General features: G+C 38.5%; 1 protein-coding gene across 1 annotated transcript; it reads right to left on the bottom strand.

Moving 5' to 3' along the window:
- Nucleotides 1–2,411: 2,411 nt before the first annotated feature.
- Nucleotides 2,412–13,584, bottom strand: RRP7A (ribosomal RNA processing 7 homolog A). Its single transcript, XM_026694737.2, has 7 exons — nucleotides 13,214–13,584; nucleotides 10,698–10,840; nucleotides 10,018–10,143; nucleotides 9,172–9,295; nucleotides 5,721–5,818; nucleotides 4,956–5,154; nucleotides 2,412–3,184 (listed from the first exon to the last, which is right to left on the bottom strand). The coding sequence occupies exons 1-7, from the start codon at nucleotides 13,275–13,277 to the stop codon at nucleotides 3,099–3,101; spliced, it is 840 nt and encodes a 279-aa protein (XP_026550522.2). The 5' UTR covers nucleotides 13,278–13,584; the 3' UTR covers nucleotides 2,412–3,098.
- Between the last annotated feature and the right edge of the window lie 378 nt (nucleotides 13,585–13,962).

Below are 13,962 nucleotides of genomic sequence, written 5' to 3'. Positions count from 1 at the left end.
TGGCGGCTTTCTTCGCCTTCGGTGAATGCTGCTGGGATCGGGGATCAAGGACACAAATGAAAGAAGGGAGGGAGGAAGCAACCGAAGCCTGTCCTGCTCTCTGGCTCAGCTCTCTCAGTCGCTTTCTCGCTCCTCCACCAGCCCAGGAAGAAACTGCTTCAAAGAAGCCGGGGGCTTTCCTGTCGCCGCAGCTTCCCGAGCGCCCGTTTCACCCCACCCCACCCGCCCGCCCGCTCGCGGTTCAATCCACAGTGCTCCGTTCTGCCTGCCTGCCTGTCTGGTTGTTTGGGAGCAGCTTCGCTGAGAATAATAACTATTCGCCTCTTTTATCAGCCGAAGCTGCTCCGAAACGAAGAAGGCAGGCAGGCAGGCAGGTAGAACGGAGCACTGTGGATTGAACTGCGAGCGGGCGGGCGGGCGGTGGTGAAACGGGCGCTCGGGGAAGCTGTGGCGACAGGAAAGCCACCCCACCCCACCCCGGCTTCTTTGAAGCAGTTTCTTCCTGGGCTGCTGTAGGAGCGATAGAGTGACTGAGAGAGGAACGAGGCAGACACCTGAGGGAGGGAGGGAGGGAGACACCTGAGGGATGGGGCTGAGGGAGGCAGGACCAAGGCGCTCCCTGAACTTGGTGGTTTGCTGGCAGACGTTTTATTACCCGACTAGGTAACAACATCAGATGTTACCTAGTCAGGTAATGAAACGTCTGCAAGCAAACTACCAAAGTCGGATTCTCTCTCCTCCCCGGTCCTTGAAAAATGTTTCTGCTTGAAACCGGTCCCTGGTACAAAAAGGTTGGGGACCACTGCTCTACCCCACACGCCTGGAAAGCCTCAAGTGGATTGTCCAGGATTGTTGCTTTCTTCTGCGATAAGGTCTGAATCCTCCCCAATTTCTTTTAATTTAACATCGTGAATACAATTCTGATGATCCAACTTGGATTAGCTTTTGCAGTTTAGTTTTACTGGTTCCACTCCCCTGACTTATCCATGATTGAAGTTTATTGTTTCAGTCTGGTATGAGGATGAAATAAATTGATTATAAAGATAAAATAAACAAATCAAACCATTAGAACAAAAATCTGGAGGATGACATTAAAAATTATGTCTTGCTTTCTTGTGAATGTTTATGTTTCACTAAGGCAAGATACTACAAATAAATCATGAGCATCGATACTAATTTCACTGTAAAGAATATAGGTCCTATACGTGTGGTGCCACTAATGGTACTTATGTAGTGATGGTATATGTCCATAAAACCCAGGTACAGTATTTTAGATGTTATAGTTGTAATATATGTCAGACTATTAGTTTATGCACCCCACTATATTTCAGAATTGCATGACCTGGACAGACAAACTATATTTTTTGTTGTGATTTTCTAAAGTATATCCTATCTATTTTGTTTTGTGTTTTCACCAGTTATTGGCCTCAGTTGCTCAGTTCACAAAGCTACCATGCCTAAACAGATACTATACATCGTATAGTAGCTTAATTTGATACTTGAGCTATAAAACGTAATAAGCCCCCCCAAAAAAAGTCCTTTACATATGTCCTTTATTATAAAGGATGGTCTTTTATTTCCAAAAGATTTCTTTCAGATATATTTTTCAAAAAATCACTTTGTCCTTTATTTTGGTCATTTTTTAACCATTCAAATGGTACCACTTAATGCAATTTCTAACATTCATGTGAAATATATGGAAATTATATTTTAAAAAATATATATAGTGCTTGATTTGAGATGTTTTTGTCAATTTTTGTAAGTACAAAAAGTTTCTGTAAAGTTTTTTTTGTTTTCTTGAATTTTCCTTTGTAAAGCAAAGTAATAAATCCCTTTCAGATTTGCCCCCTTTTAAGGTTTGTCTTTTCTCCCCCCCCCCCAACTAATATGATCATTGTCCCAATATAGCCACCTTCATTTATTCAGCTATTGTATAATATACCGGTCACAAACCTTTTCGGCTTGATGGACTGGTGGGGGGAAGGGAGGGGATGGTTCTATGTGAGTGGCAAGCGTGCATGCATGCAGCTCCATTTGCACAAACGAAGGTGTCTGCTGCTCCCACAAGTAGAGCTTTCCCACCCACCTACCTGTGCTCATGCCAGTGGAGCTGCTCACATGCATTCACTAACCCGTCCCTTCTGAAGCCTGGTTCAGAATAGGCTGCGGCCCGAGGGTTGGGGACCCCTGGCATAACACACTCTATTCTACCTGGAAGGCACCAATAAATCCTAGAAAAGAGATACGTTACTGAAGCTACAACACTGGGAACATAAACAGGCAGAAATGGAAATACTAGCAGCAGAAAACAGGTTTGACCGAATTTAAATCAGAATGGCTTCCACAGATATTGCATATTATGTTATAAATTTAAGTATTTAATGTGTGATGTTTAAGAATAAAAAAATAACTAAGGAAATAAAAATATTTATTTACTTAATAAATATTGTACATCAGAGAAAAACTAAGGGGAGATTGAAACTAAGTATTCACCTATGTTTTTAGTAGTTTTTCTCCTTTTTTATCTTTAAATAACAAAACAGGGAACACTTTAGTTCAGAGATTCAATAATATTCTTAAAATTTTTTTCTTATTGTTACAAATAACAATGCATTTTGGTTTTTAATTTCTCATCAATGACATATTGTGTATCAACTGCACAATGTTTGCAACTTCTTTGTCCATTTACTGGTGTAACAGCATTTAAAAAAATTGTCTCTTTAAAAATATAATAATTAAGAAACCCTTGACATTTATGGCTTACAATAATTACAGTTTGGGGAGGGAGGGGGGTTGGACAGCTGTCCTTCACGTTAATTGATGCTAAAGAAATATATTGACTTCTCAACTATTTGAGAAGTCCTAAGATCATGAGGCTAGGAAGTCCTAGGACGAAATCCAGTTGCAGTTTCTCAATAGAAATTCTTTGACATTGAATTATCAGCTTCACAGAGACTTAACAAATGTCCGCTGTTGGTACCTCTTACTTAGCAGCTGAGGCATGAGTCCAGCCAAGAGATCAGGGATGGTTCTTAATAAAAAACTAATTTCTAAGTCTGGTTACTGTTGCCCTGGGGACAACTGAAACTTCTCCCAAGTTAATATGGGCGGAACTTTCGCTGTGCTCTCATGAGAGCAATTTTCTGCTTATCCTCTTCAAATTTCTTTCTTAGCTGGGCTATATCTGAAAGAATCACAAAAGATATTAGATAGGAAAGATTAGAATATTGTTCTTAAACCATTTAAGTTTTCAATCCTATAATCTGTTAGCAGGTAAGCTACTCAAGGTGATTCAAATTATTACTGGAAAATAGAGATGAGAAAGAAAAATGCTTTCACAACCTTCAACCCATTTGCCATTATGTCACCAGATAACATAGTGGGAGTTAGCTAGAGAATATGAAAATGTTTTTGTGAATTTAGCAATCTTCTTATCCCATTCTTTCTTATTTAGTTTTAACCATTCTGAATTGGGGGATACTTAGATTGAGTTCCACCTGTCTTTCAAGTGATCCACTGGGAATAATTTGTCCCCCTGGAGCAGCATTTTGATTGGGGACAAAAAGAGCAAAATAAAAAAAGGATTGTTCAAGATCACATTTGCTCTGGTTTAAGCATATCCCCTGACCGGCCTCGTCCCCTCAACAGTATCTCCCAATAGATAACTTCCCCAAAGTAATGTGGCTCTTTGAAGAGTACAGCATATTGCACACAAAGAAATATTTAAAACTCAACAATTTTAGCTTTAAGAAAAATATCTCTATGCTGTATGTTGAATTTAATTTTAGAGCACAATATTTTTTCTACTACATTTTTATTTGCCAAAGTTAACTATAAATTAGGCTGTTGGGACTAGGACAAATATGAATTATCTCCTGCCAAGATAAACAAAGAAGTATCCAATGATGCTGTTTAATGCCTTGTCCTCAGTGTTATTTGTAGGATATTTGTATCACTTCAGATTGGCCACGAAGTGTCCAATTTTTAAGAGAAATTTACAAGAACTAAATTGTATCTTAACTCTTTTTTGTTCAGTAATAAAAATGTTTTTCTTCTGAGTAACTGGAAGTTACCATTTGGAAATTACCTTGTGTTATTATTATTATTTTTAAATTCTTTATTTCTGAGAACAGTAAAAATGTATTTAAGTTCTAAACTTAAATTTAAAAACACTAGCTTGAGTCTGGAACCCAGTTTTATTTGTTTTTTTTTAATTTCAATTTTTAGTGGCTTCTTTTTGGTAAATGGGATACAAGGGATATTGGGGTACAACACTGTCCATGATTTACTGACTTAAGAAGCAGAATAAAAAAAAAACCCAAAATCTCTCAGTTTTCCTTCTCTCACATCACCAAAGCAATGTATATATTTTCACTGAATCATCATTGATCACCCAAATAAAAACATTTTTTTTGAAATTGTGTTAACTTTTAGTTATTCTCCGGATTGACTACAAAAAGACTATGCTACCTAAACAACACAATCTGATGTTATTCAAACTACATTCCTTTATAATTAAGAAATGTCCTATATCTTGGAGAGATAGTTTAGGGTAGTGATTAAGTTGAAACTTGGAGACTATGAGTTCTACTCTTGCCATAAGTAGTCTCTCTCAGCTCCAGGCCAGTTATTCTCTCTTAGCCCTAGGAAGCAGGTAATGGCAAACAACTTCTGCAATCTCTGGTGTTATTACCAGGTCAGGTAGCCTGCATTCTGTATCTGGGCATCTGAAGAATTTTGTATTTATCTCTTGAAATTCATAATCTAATTTGCAGCTATTTTCTCTAATTAACAATATACTTTTAAATATTATTTCTATCTTATTGGATATCCCACCCCAATATTTTCTTCTGCAAATCTGACAAATATTCCTTATTCCTGTTCATCCAAGTGATTAATAAAAATGTTGCTTGAGCCTTATGCCTGAAACAGTTCCCAAAAAGTAAATAACTCACGTTCTCTCTTGGTTTCACGATGTTGCCAGGCGTAAAAATTGAGCAGCTCCTTCCGTGCTCTCTTGCGTTTCTCTCTTTCTTGGGCCCGCAAATTGGCTGCTTCTGTCCAGGGAAGACCAGGCTTTCGGCCCTTCCTTGTCACCTTCACCCACCCCTCCTTATCGGGAATACCTTCTTCCTTTTCAGCTTTGGCTTCTTCCTATTCCAGGAATGTGAAGGGAGAAAATCTCAAGGTCGTATGAAAATAGTTTAATGTCATACTTGCTTCAAGAAGTGTTTACAATCCAGGAGGCCATTCTTAACTTGAAGAAATCCCAGTTTTGTGCAAAGTGAGCTTTCTTATAATAGCAGAGTTTTGTTCTCAGGAAATATGGATAATGTGATTGTCCAAATAATCACTTTTTAGGTATGTGGTACAACAACCATAGACAATGTATTGAAAAAGTACTAGAATTTTTGGATTGAAAACATATTAACACTTTACATCCCACTTCGCTTTTCTCCTCTGCCTGTTTATACATTCTCAAATATACTTTGTGAGATAATGTGCTCAGACAAATAATGGCTAGTCCAAGATCACTCAATGAGCTTTCTTGGCTGAGAGGAACTAAACTCCAGTTTCCCAGGTCCCACCTGAACATTTTAATCACTGCACTATGCCAACCATTACTAATCCTAACCCATTCCAGAGGGGTTGGATTAAGGAAAGACTCTTTGAAGACAGGCTGTATTTCCCAACAACAATTATGTCCTTGGTTGCTTTACCTTTGCGATTTTTTGATCATAATTTTGCATGAAAGAGTCAACTTCTGTCTTCAGCTCAGCAGGATCCACTATTGAGGCTGCATATCTAGCAATCCATTCTGAAAGAGCGAGAACTAAATAATCAGCAACTTTCCAGTGCAGTTCTCAAGATATGAAAACAGGGGGAAATCATCTCGAGTATCTGAAAGTTACTCTTCTGAACCAGATTCAGTGTTGTAGGATAAACTGAACTATATTTAACCACAAACATTTACATTGTATAGTATTATTATTTTATAGTATTATTATTATTACATCAAACAAACAATGCATGCATACACCCAATATGACAGCCATTGGGGATTTAATGCTGTTAGGCTGCATTGCCATTAGGGAGACCCAGATCCTAGTCCTCCCTCAGCCACAAATGCCGGCTTGGAGCCAATCCAGGCCTAACTCACAGGACTGATGTGAGAAAAAGCAGGAAGAAATAGCATTATGCCTTGAGCTCTTCTACAAGAGGTAGCATAGAAATCTAACAAATAAATGTGATTTAGGAAAAAAGAAAAAAGCTTTGGGCATTTGTATCATAAGCAGCAATGCCAAAAAATGTTAATTAAATTGACTTGACCCTTTATTATACACCTACACCCACAGAGAAGCCAATTCTAATATTAACAATATATAACAGCAATCTGCCACTGAAAATCAGGTGCAGTTTTATACTGCCAGTGTTATATTTTGATCATTACCGTCTGCAAAATGTTCCCAAGCCTTATTAAAATCTAAATACGGAGGAAATAGTCGGGATATGCAATCTTGATATACAGTGAAAACTCTTACATTATCAAATTATCCAATCCAAAATATGACAATAAGAGATGCCAAATCATGTGAGTCAGACTGTTGCACTGCATCTCCAATAGCTGGCCAATTGCAGTCAACTGTTATTAAATATTATCTGAAATGCCCAACAAAAACAAAACAAAATTTTCTGTTGTAATAAACTCATTTTAAGAGCAAAAGGATCTAATTCACTATTTCAAACCTTAGACCAAACTGACGGCCTGCGGGCCAGATGCATCACGCAAAAGCTACGCCCACCCCAGCTCCGCGAATGGGAAAAATGTCATGAAACATCATATGACAGCAACGGAATGCCGTGAGTTTGAATCCTGCACCTTAAACTGTTTATCAGAATATGACAATAATTAAGTGTTAATAGGCCATTATTTGCTTTAGAAGCTATTCTGGCAGAAATGTCAGCCTTGAAGCTTCAACTAGCAGGATCTAAGAAGGGCTACAAATGGTTGTGTAACTTTATTAATTTCACATAATTCTTTCAACTTCTTGCAATGACTTATTTGATTTTTCTGGAATTTCTAACAAATGAAACAACAAAATTAAGGCCTAGCAGTTCAGTTAGCACATGAATAAACTGCTAACAGTTCCTCCTGAAATAATTTAGTTTTATGTTCTTCAAAATTTTATAGAATGCTTCATCAAAGAGGTCTATTCCCAGCTTTTAAAAATGAATTTAGTCATGTATATCTACAGCTAGGTTTCCACTGCTACCTGGAACATATATTAGCTTTTATATGTACAAAATATACATTATTTATATTAAATAGGAGTTGATTTCTTGCCTTTCAAGATATTGTGTTCCAATTCATTCCTTTTTTTTCTTGACTGTTAAATATTTATTTATGAAATATATAGGATATCCTAATCTATTATGATTCAGGATGGCTTACAAGTATAACAGTAAAATACTATAAAATCCAGAAATCAAACAGTCAGAAAAAAAAATCACTAAAAAACCAGGAACATCATAAAAGGGGTATCAGCTACATTAAATCAGAGCAGATAGAACCAAGTCTAAAGGGCTTGTTTAAACAAGACCATGCTGAGGGATAAACAAGTCTTGGAGAAACGGTGTTCCAGAAGGCAGGCACTATGGCAGCAGGCTCACTTCTTGATAGGGTCCACCAGATAGCAGTTTAATTGATGGGACTCAGAGCATGCTAATTCTGTCAGCAAGGGGGAAGTGGTTTTTCAGATGACTAGGCCTTAATGCTGGGGATAACCATTGTCTTGAATTACATCTGGAAACCTACTGATAGCCAGTGTAGTTCATAGACCAACAAAATAGAAATAACAAGGAATGTCCATCACTGGACATTCTAGACCAGAATCAAAACTTCTAATTTTGAAACAAATAAAACAAGCCTTAGGTAATTTCTTTGGATTTTGGGTTAGGACAAATGTAATTAAGAAGAATGACTTACATTTTATTGGGCCTTATTTTTTTATTAATATAACTTTGAGGAAAGGTACTTGCTATTCAGTAACTTCCTTTGTGTCAAGGCTATCATTCAAAATGCTTGTCTGTTGGATTTAATTTTACATATTTCACTTGTTTGTTTGATAATGACACTGCCTTTCAGACCGATACTGTGCAGCTCAAAATACAGTATAAGCATAATCTTATCCCGGTAAACAGATGGCATATCTGGTAAACCAGAGGTGGTATTCAGCAGGTTCTGACCAGTTCTGGAGAACCGGTAGCGGAAATTTTGAGTAGTTCAGAGAACTGACAAATACCACCTCTCGCTTGCCCCGCCCCCATCTATTCTCTGCCTCCCGAGTCCCAGCTGATCGGCTGGGTCGTTTGTCGCCCTGCACAGGAGAACGGAGCTGGAAAGCAGGTTAGTGGGGTGGGGAGGGAATGGGATTTTGCGGTAACCTTCTCCCAGGAGTGGGGAGAGAATGGAGATTTTACAGTATCTTTCCCTGCCACACCCACCAAGCCACACCACGCCCACCAAGCCAGGCCTACAGAACCGGTAGTAAAAAAAATTGAATCCCATCACTGTAGTAAACCCATAAACAGCATACACCCAACATGGACTCCTCCTATCCTAGTCCAGAGCTGGGAGAAGAGCCAAGTCTTTTAAGACCCTCCAGAATACCATCAGGATGGGACTCATCCAGATTCCAGGAAGACACACATTCCCGGAGGGCAGGCACAATGGCAGAGAAGGGATGGGACTTAAGAGCCTGTTGATTCTATCGAAGGGAGGGAGCTTAGGTAGTTCCTCCAGTGACCAGGTCCTATGCCATGGAGAGATTTATCGGCAATAACCAACATCTTCAATCATCCCGAATCATTAATTGAAAAACAAACAGCCTTTTAGCTAGCAAATGGATTTTATTATATTTGCATTTCATTTTTTATTGCTCAGAACCCAAACCCTTTATGTATTTCCATTCCCTTCTTGTTTTTCACTCTAAATGTTTTATCATAAGTCAGATCAGGCAAAAAAAAAATCAGAAGTCTGAAATCAAATGTGTGAAGAGAGAATTGAACCCTTGATTTACAGTTGTGCCCAATATTTCTTAGGGACTACTGAATACAACCCTAAATGTAGACTTCTGTTTGGAAAATGTGTAGCATTTGTGCTTAACTTACTGTGAATGCCAGTTTGCACAGGATGGCTTTCCGAAGATATTATCAGGGGTCCTTGTAGCGATGAGGATTTGGCAGCCTGTACCCCAGCAGGTCTTTTGAATACCACATAAGCTACTTGGAATCCCTGTGAAGCAAGAAGCATTTTGTTTCAGGTTTCACTTACATATGTCCCCCCCCCCCAAAAGGACCATGGCAACCACAGGGATAGCTGCTCCAGCCTCACCCTGATTGTTCATATGCCATTATGATTCCCACCCACCCCCATCACCATCACCATGTGTCTAAAATGCAAAAGTCAGCCCCTGGAATCAATGTCTATTTTGCCTGGGATTAGTTGCAGGTTGTTCTGTCAAAACAGGCCTGGAAATACCTATGAATCCTAGTCTAACCTAGAAACCCTAGAAAAACTTAGCTAAATATTATGTAATAAATATTGCATACTAGTTGGTAACATAAGACAGGGCCAAAAATTGCTTCTTACAACAAGGGCCTTACCTTTCCCTCCTTTAAAGAATCAAGAAACCAACCTGCAAAAATTAACTAGGATAATCCAGAATATAAAACAAGCAGAGGCAGACTAAGCCAAGCAAGAAAGGGACCCAACTCCTTTCAGCTAAAAGCTACCACAACAGTGCATAGTAAGTTTGTTAGTCTAAAAGATCTTGATGTACAACATAAACACTACTTCATTATATCATTGAGGAATCAAGAACAATGTGAGAGATAAGACAATACTTGACTATCATAATGACTTATTTGCTTTTTCAAGTGTTCATTTGTCCTTCTTAAAAAGATAATGCCATAGCTTCCTTCATCATGCTATTCTCCTCTACATTCCCAATTTACCAAGAGTATCTTGATATTGAAGAACTTGGTCTTGGATATGTCTGTCCCATCTCCTGGCTTTGGCCTTTCACACATCTCCACAGATCGTACAGGGCAAAAGTTGGAGAATAGCCTTGATAAACATTCCTAAAAGGAAAGAAGGTTTCAGCACAATCCATGGCATAGTTAGAGTGTGAACATTTCTGAAAGATGAAATGGTTTCTTCTATTTTGCTCAAAATTCTCATCTATCTATAGCAGGCAGGTACTATTCACATCTTTCTTCTCTTCAATCAGACTTCATACCTTGAGGACCAAGTCAGGAAAGCTTTCTTTATATTCGAGTTGGTCATTCAGTCCAACCAGCACTGCAAATATCTATAATCAGTTGTTCCATATCTGATGTTCTCAATGTTTATATCTGAACTATGGAAGCTGAAAGCACACACATCTTGTGCGCACCAAGTTAGAGGGACCACGTTAGGCAGAAATTCAGATAGATTAAAATAAGATCAGTTAACAGAATGAAAAAGACAACAAATTTTTATCAGCAGATTTGTATTCCAAGCAGAATGTTATTCATAAATGTCCAATGTATATTATCTTCTTAAAGTTATCTTTTTAATTTGTAATATCTCTGTTCTGAATGTCCAAATCTCTGTAGCCTATGTAATACTCCTCTCCTTCCCCAAATGAACTCACCTCTGTACAATATGGAGGGATATTTAAGACAAAAAGAGTTTGGTTTTGAGGCCTCCTGGGATCTCTGCCCTCTCTGACTTTGTGCTCTTTCACATAGAGATAATGAGGTGATTGATGCTTCTCAGAAAACTTGACTGGAATAGCTAAAAAAGGAAGAAAATAATTTTATAATCAAGTAACTTCAGGGAAGAAAAACTAATATTGGTGAACATTTCATAAATGAAAAAGCAATCATTGTAGATGATGTCACAATTACTTCAATAAATGGAACTTTGCCCCTAAAAAAACCCAACTGGGTCACAGTTTCTCTGCAACATGTAGCAATTCTGAAAGAAAGCCTAAGGCAACTTTCCCCAACCTAATGTCTTTAATATTGTTGAATTAAGAGCCCTTCTCATCTCCAGGAAGAGAGCAGCATTCCACACATTTATTTGCACTCTCAACTGTACACTGCTGAATGACTAAAGAGCCTTGGCCGGGCAGTGGTTAGAATGCAGTATTGAAGGCTGACTCTGCCTACTGCCAGGAGTTTGATCCTGACCAGCTCAAGATTGACTCAGTCTTCCATTCTTCCAAGGTCGGTAAAATGAAGATCCAGATTGTTGAGGACAATATGCTGGCTCTGTAAAACGCTTAGAGTGTTGTAAAGCACTATGAAGTGGTATAAAAGTCTAAGTACTATTGATATTGCTAAATGCTTGAGGCCAAGTTGGTAGGTTTGTGAAGAAGGAAATGTTTTATTACTATGTCTATATGTGACTGGGCAAAGTAAGATAATTAAAGGCCTATTTACTTATTTTTCTTTTGTGCAATATTTATTTTTTCTGTTTGTTTCTTAAATCCTTTTAAGCTGATTGGATTGAACAAACAGGCAATCAGGTAAAGAGACAGGGGCTGTCCCTTAAGCAGAAACCATTTTCTTGAGAAATATTTTTTTTTATTTCATTGACTCTTCAATAGACTGGGGAGAAAACTTTCTGAAGCAAGAAAAGTCCAGGCAGACTTTTCTATCCACACAGAGAACATTAAAATTCAGAAATTAAAATGCAGAAAGTGTACATGTAAGATCTGTCTCTACTTTTACATATATCTGCTTCATCTGTCCACCTTAACCTTCATGGACTCTAGACAATTGAAAACTATTTTTGCTGAACTGGAGTGGGGAGTAGGGATTGCAAGAATCTCTAATATCTTCTTTCCATTCTGTACAGGCAAATATTTAAACAGAACCACTACGAATCAATAAATGTTAATTGAGCAAACATTTTTTGTATCTATGTATCAAGAATGATTATGAGTGCATTAGAAGTTTACTAGTTGGAAACATGAATGCAGAGGATCTCATACTGTTGGTTGAAAACCTGTATAAATTGCAGTGAACACCTATGCTATATGAGGCAAAAATACACATTTGAACATTGATCAAAAATCATTGTCTTTTATAGGAAAAAGAAGTGAAAAACTGCAAGTTATAAATAAATAGTAAGATGAATTTGGGTAAATTTGACAAAATGTTTACTAAAAGCAGGAAAATATAGAAGGGTTCAGACACACAAACACTGGAGAAAATTAGTAGACAATAAATGCCTTTTGCCAGGAATGATTTTTTTTCTTGCAAGAGGTGACTATGGCCATGTATAAAAGCAAGTTTCTGCCCATTCTGCTACATGTATGTCAAGAGAAATGTAAAAATAAGAATTGATAACATTTTCAAAACAAGACAAAAGAGGTTGATAGTGTTTCATGGAAACAGGAAGAATTGCAAGGATAAAAAGGCATAGAGAGCAGCATCTACAGGATCCCCCTCAAAATGGTGTGGGAAAAATAGGAGGAGGAAGGAGCATGTTTATTAACTCAAGTTATTTATAAAAATAATAAAGGTGGTATAAAACAAACAAACATTATGCTTTTGCACCACACCAGGTATTTGTACAACTAGGTAGTTCATGTGAAAAAAAAGGGATGGGATTTGCACTACTACTCTACTCCCATTGCTTTGGTTAATCTGAAACCCTTTGCCCTCCTTGCAGATGTTGCTAGATCTAGTTATCTTTTTTTAATCTCGTGCTTCATTTTACTGGTTTACTATTCCTTACACCTTTTTGCACTTTATATAATGCTGCTTAAAGTGGAAGCATATTCTTTTGTGGACATTTATGTATATGTATGCATTTACTGAATACTCAGATCACAAGTGGAATCAAAATTAATTTAGATTCCCCGTCTAAGTTACTTCGCAGAAAGGCCAATTTATTTAAAACTGCCTCCATTATCTCCTTCTGCAAAAAAAAAACAAAAAAAAAAAACAATTTCCAACCACAAGCGGAACACTCTTTTGTTTGCAGGACTTTTGCATCCGTGTATACATTATTATGTTTGCCCCATTAGTAAGGGTGCGTATCAGCACACTGTCAAAACCAGGTCGGGGGCCATTGAAACCGTCAAGCAACCGAGAGAGCAGCTTCAGGATTAATGGAGGTTTCTTTCTTCATCTCCCAGCCCTGTTTTCCGCTCACCTGTGTATCCCAGGGGGGCGACAGCTTCTCCATTTTTCACACACTTCGAGCCGGAGGCCGCCATTTTGGCTCGGAGGAAATTGCGTCATCCTTCGCAACTGTTGAGCGTCGCGAGGTTTCCTGAGACCAATCGCTTTCTCGGGAAAATCGAAGGGTGGCTTCGTCCCTGCAATCTGTGCAGCCTTAGTGCGGTGTGTTTGTTCAGCCTGTCTATTTGGCCGGAACGAAAACCCACAGCCCAAAAGGGCCTTTGTTTCCGAAAACCCGGGCCGATGCGTGTGCCTGAACTGGATTAGCCATGTGCCGCTCTGTTGCCGTAGGGCAGATGTCCCCAAACTTGCCAACTTTAAAACTTGTTGGACTTCAACTCCCAGAATTCTCCAGTCACCAATGCTGGCTGGAGAATTCTGGGAGTTGAAGTCCACAAGTCTTAAAATTGCCAAGTTTGGAGACTTCTGCCACAGGGCTGTGATTAGAGAGGCAATAAGCGACATAAGCTTTGCCCGGCCCCCGTTTCAAAGTCTATTTTCACATTCATGAAATCTTCGTAACCGGCGAGGAAAGGGAAGATTCTGGAAATAGAGAAAATCCGGAGGATTCACACGGGAAACTAGTTTCCAGGGTTAATTTTGGAGCTGAAAACTTCTACCGTGGCGTCCAGCGTTGCATCGTTTTTTAAAAGCGTCGTAGAAAGCCTTCGCTGTCCACAGAGAATTCCTTGGGTTTGATAGGATGAGTATATCGGCATA

Source organism: Notechis scutatus, chromosome 6 (genome assembly GCF_049901735.1).
Source record: "Notechis scutatus isolate UNSWTSFEM ecotype Mainland chromosome 6, rNotScu1.2, whole genome shotgun sequence".
NCBI lineage: Eukaryota > Metazoa > Chordata > Lepidosauria > Squamata > Elapidae > Notechis > Notechis scutatus.
The sequence above is the reverse complement of the archived record's forward strand: the minus strand, read 5'-3'. Positions and strand labels throughout refer to the sequence as shown.

What these genes read in the sequence shown, in the direction of transcription:
- RRP7A (XM_026694737.2), bottom strand. Translation starts at nt 13,277, where the DNA reads ATGGCGGCCTCCGGCTCGAAGTGTGTGAAAAATGGAGAAGCTGTCGCC. An exon ending in TCCCTCCATATTGTACAGAG is followed by an intron (nt 10,144 to 10,697) that starts GTGAGTTCATTT and finishes CTTTCCTTTTAG; the next exon opens with GAATGTTTATCAAGGCTATT. An exon ending in ATGATCAAAAAATCGCAAAG is followed by an intron (nt 5,155 to 5,720) that starts GTAAAGCAACCA and finishes TTCCTGGAATAG; the next exon opens with GAAGAAGCCAAAGCTGAAAA.